Here is a 4001-nt window from a genome sequence, read left to right on the forward strand (position 1 = left end):
AAAGCACCAGCAGTCACTAAAGACAACGAAACAGCAAAGAAACATTAGAGCTGCCAACATGAGCACATATATCTTGTCTACAGGTTATATTAAAGTAGATACAGATCATATATATACACATTGGTGTGTATATAAGTTGTTGTTGTTTTTTTTTTTGCACATTTATTTTGAAGGGGGCAAACACTTTTTCACACCACTGTATATGGACACCTTTTAGTAAACATATGTGGACACTGTAACCATGGACACTCCAAGAAATTAGACAAAATATCCATAACAGTTATGCTGCTCTTTCAGTGATAATGAAATGAACATCAAGAGCTGTGAACATTTTTGCACGAATCTTTTTTTGCTAATCCTCTGGAAGGGCGCTAATAATTGGTGTGTTCTGACATGCAAGAACGTAAACTGCTTTAACATTAAAGCTTTAACTGTGTTACCAGGAACTTCAGGAATCTTCAGCAGCTCCACGCTGTACTCCTCCTTAAAGGCATCGTCGAGCACTTGGCCTAACAAGGCTGCACAGGAACGCCAATACGCCTAACACACAAAGACGTGCACTGATAAATATTGTTCCCACTGATGCATCTTAAATTCACCACATTTCGGCAGAATTTCAGTACCTGGTTAACCAGCTGAGGATTGGCGTCTTTAAACGTGAGCAGTGTGAGCGAGCAGGAGCGAGTGAGTGGACGATGCATGTGCCATGGCTCTCCGTCCACCAGGGCGAGAGCTGCACTCGATACGTGCCACTCTGTCAAATCTGAAATGTGAACAAAGAAAGAAAGAACAAAGAAAGAAAAATTAATAAGAAAAAAAGGTCAAGTGCTACATTTACATTTCATAACACTTTCTACTGTGTTCCAGGCACAACACTTAACTTTTACCTCCTTATAACTGGACAGAATAACAACTTATTCTGGCTCACGTGGCATCCAAAACCACATGTAAAAAAGGCAACATGTTTAAGGATTTGGCATTTCACACAGATTTTTTTTACATACTTTGCATCTTTGCATTTCTATATAATGAAGAGATAATTTTGTTTACTTTCTGAACAGGCCCCATATTTCTGTAAAGATTATATAATAGGTAAAGAAGAATTTGGTTCAGTTGCAAAACGCTGCAGATTTCAGACGACTTCTGAATACCTCGCCACTGGAACTACATAAAATAAAAAATGAAATAAAGAAAGAAAAAATGTAGCATGTTTTAGTATTTTAGCTGATTTTAAGACATACTTATGACTTTCCCTTACAGATTAGAATCTATGGTTTGGACTCCAGTGGAATCGCGAGTTCCTTTACAATATTACAATCATCCACAACCAGGTGGCAAAAAGAGCTCTAGAGAGTGAGTGCAATGGGTTACTCTTTCTCTTCTGTCAATCACATCAACATTAGCCAAGCATGTGCATCTTAAGGTGGACGTTGTAGCCTAATGGTTAAGGTGTTTGACTATTGATCGGAAAGTCGTGAGTTCGAACCCCAGGTCCACCAAGTTGCCACTGCTGGACCCCTGAGCAAGGCCCTTAACTCTCAATTGCTCAGTTGTAAGTCACTCTGGATAAAGGTGTCTGCTAAACGCTGAAAATGTAAATGTTAAAAGGATTGTGGATGTTAAGGAGACGCTTTCCTCCAAGTATGACTCCCTGTGATGCAGTGACTGGCATGTGTCAAAGATGAGGATTAGAGCTCATTTTCTGTCAATTTTCTCATCATCTGGAGAGAAGTAATTAAATAAAGAAAACCCTAGTGAACGTTATTAAAGCTATAAAAAGATTAATTTTACTCACGTCTTGCGCAGCTATATGGCGTGGACATGCCCTTGTTCATAACCAGAAGTGTTCCCTGTAGCCCTGGGGCATCCATAGTCACCTCGATTTTCTCAACTCGTGGATACATGGAGCGCTGGAGAGCTTGTTCTTTGGAGAACAGGCTACTTCGCCAACTGCGCAATTGTGACGCAGAAATCCGTTCAGCTGCTGCACTGGACACCAAACCTGCAAGGAGAAAAACGTTAGTGTTAGAAATAAACTACTGATTGAAGTAAACGATAATTGCACGGTAGAATAAAATACAGTAAATACTAAATGTGACACTTTCAGTTCAGCATGAAATAAGTCAAGTTAAGGATTAATGGCATCAAAGGGAATAAATGTAATTATGTGTTTGTAGACTGTTATGTGTAAAAGTGTCACTGTGATGGAAAAAACCTTCCATCCATAGAAAAGTGACACTGTAAAGTGATTGTGTGACGGGTGTGTCATGTAAACCTTGGGGAAATGCACACTACCATTAAATAATAGGATAAAAAAAACAAATCCTTAATAGAAATGACTCTTTATTGTGTGTTGTGCTTTCTGAGCAAAAGTGTCAACATTAGTACATCATTTGGATCAAAAAGTATATATATATTTTTTTTTCCTCGTCACTTTGACTCGTTTAGTTGGACTCTAAACCTACAATAGTGTTTTTAAATCTGCTTGATGGTCGTGTTTACGTTAAACGTTCATTTCTATACAAATAAACACCTCATCAGCTGAAGGTCAGCAGCATCAGGAGGAGATTAAACACACAAACTTACGGCGCTGGGACATTTGACAAAGTCTCCGGCACGACATTGGAATTCCTGTTTCAAGCCAACACCGAAAAAAAATACAAATATAATGTATAAATATATATAATGTACATTAACCAGTCAATTACAGCGAATAATAAGCTCCATGCTGTGACTCCACTGTGTTCACTAAAATAGTTCCGTCTACATACTAGGAACCAGATTTTTTTGGTTCCGCCTCAAAAACCACTGTTTATAGCAACACAGTGTAGTCAGTCTCACTGTTCTAAAAAAAAAAGGTGAAACTATCTGTATAATGTAAAATATTTTTAATTCCGTAATAAATCTATTGACGATGTTATTTACAAACACGATCATTGTTTCATTTGCTTATGCTCTTGAAATGCTGGATGAAAATAAAGTACAAATTGATGTAGCATTTGACACCAATATTAGTCATTAATAATAATAATCTAACTAGTTGATAAATTGGAATCTAGTCAGGGTAGAGGAGATGTTTACATTGAATCACTGCTGATAACATTTTTAAATATTTAAAATTAAAAATGTTTTGTGGGGGAGGCACGGTGGCTTAGTGGTTAGCACGTTCGCCTCACACTTCCAGGGTTGGGGGTTCGATTCCCACCTCCGCCTTGTGTGTGTGGAGTTTGCATGTTCTCCCCGTGCCTCGGGGGTTTCCTCCGGGTACTCCGGTTTCCTCCCCCGGTCCAAAGACATGCATGGTAGGTTGATTGTCATCTCTGGAAAATTGTCCGTAGTGTGTGTGTGAGTGAATGAGAGTGTGTGTGTGCCCTGTGATGGGTTGGCACTCCATCCAGGGTGTATCCTGCCTTGATGCCCAATGACGCCTGAGATAGGCACAGGCTCACCGTGACCCGAGGTAGTTCAGATAAGCGGTAGAAGATGGATGGATGGAAAAATGTTTTGTTTTTATTGAGCTCTGAGAAAGAGCCTTGAATCATGCATTCAACTATGGCACAGGACTGTAGCACTGACAGTGCCATCAAGACCTTGATTTGATCTACTGCTTTCACTAACTGTCATAACACTATGGCGGTTTCCAACGAACAGATCTTCTGCTTCAAACATAAAGATTTGGCTTTAAATTGAATCAGCAACTGTGATCTATAAGATCTTAGCAGTCCCAAAACACTCTTGAACATGAGCGCCTATGGTACACCGCTTGTATCCTGTCTGTATATTGCCAAATGTTTTGGGACACCCCGACAATTCATTGAATTCAGGAGTTTCAATCACTTCCATGGCCACATGTGTATAAAATCAAGCACTTAGGCATGCAGACTGCTTCTACAAACATTTGTGAAAGAATGAGCCACCCTCAGGAGCTCAGTGAATAGCTGCCTGAGTCCCTGTCTGCTCTTTGCACATAATTTACATTGTCCATCGCCTTATTACAATCA

General features: G+C 39.5%; 1 protein-coding gene across 1 annotated transcript in view; it reads right to left on the bottom strand.

Annotated features, from left to right (window-relative positions):
• mrpl39 (mitochondrial ribosomal protein L39) overlaps positions 1 to 2757 on the bottom strand; it is a 4778-nt gene extending 2021 nt beyond the window's left edge. The window contains exons 1-5 of the mRNA XM_060860204.1: positions 2587 to 2757; positions 1796 to 2002; positions 624 to 763; positions 441 to 540; positions 1 to 16 (exon numbers count right to left, since the gene is read on the bottom strand). The exon at positions 1 to 16 is cut by the window's left edge and continues 52 nt beyond it. Of these exons, the coding sequence (XP_060716187.1) occupies positions 1 to 16; positions 441 to 540; positions 624 to 763; positions 1796 to 2002; positions 2587 to 2623 (500 nt within the window). The 5' untranslated portion in view covers positions 2624 to 2757. The remainder of the gene's footprint in view (positions 17 to 440; positions 541 to 623; positions 764 to 1795; positions 2003 to 2586) is intronic.
• Between the last annotated feature and the right edge of the window lie 1244 nt (positions 2758 to 4001).

This window comes from Tachysurus vachellii, chromosome 24, assembly GCF_030014155.1.
Source record: "Tachysurus vachellii isolate PV-2020 chromosome 24, HZAU_Pvac_v1, whole genome shotgun sequence".
Taxonomy (NCBI): Eukaryota; Metazoa; Chordata; class Actinopteri; order Siluriformes; family Bagridae; genus Tachysurus; species Tachysurus vachellii.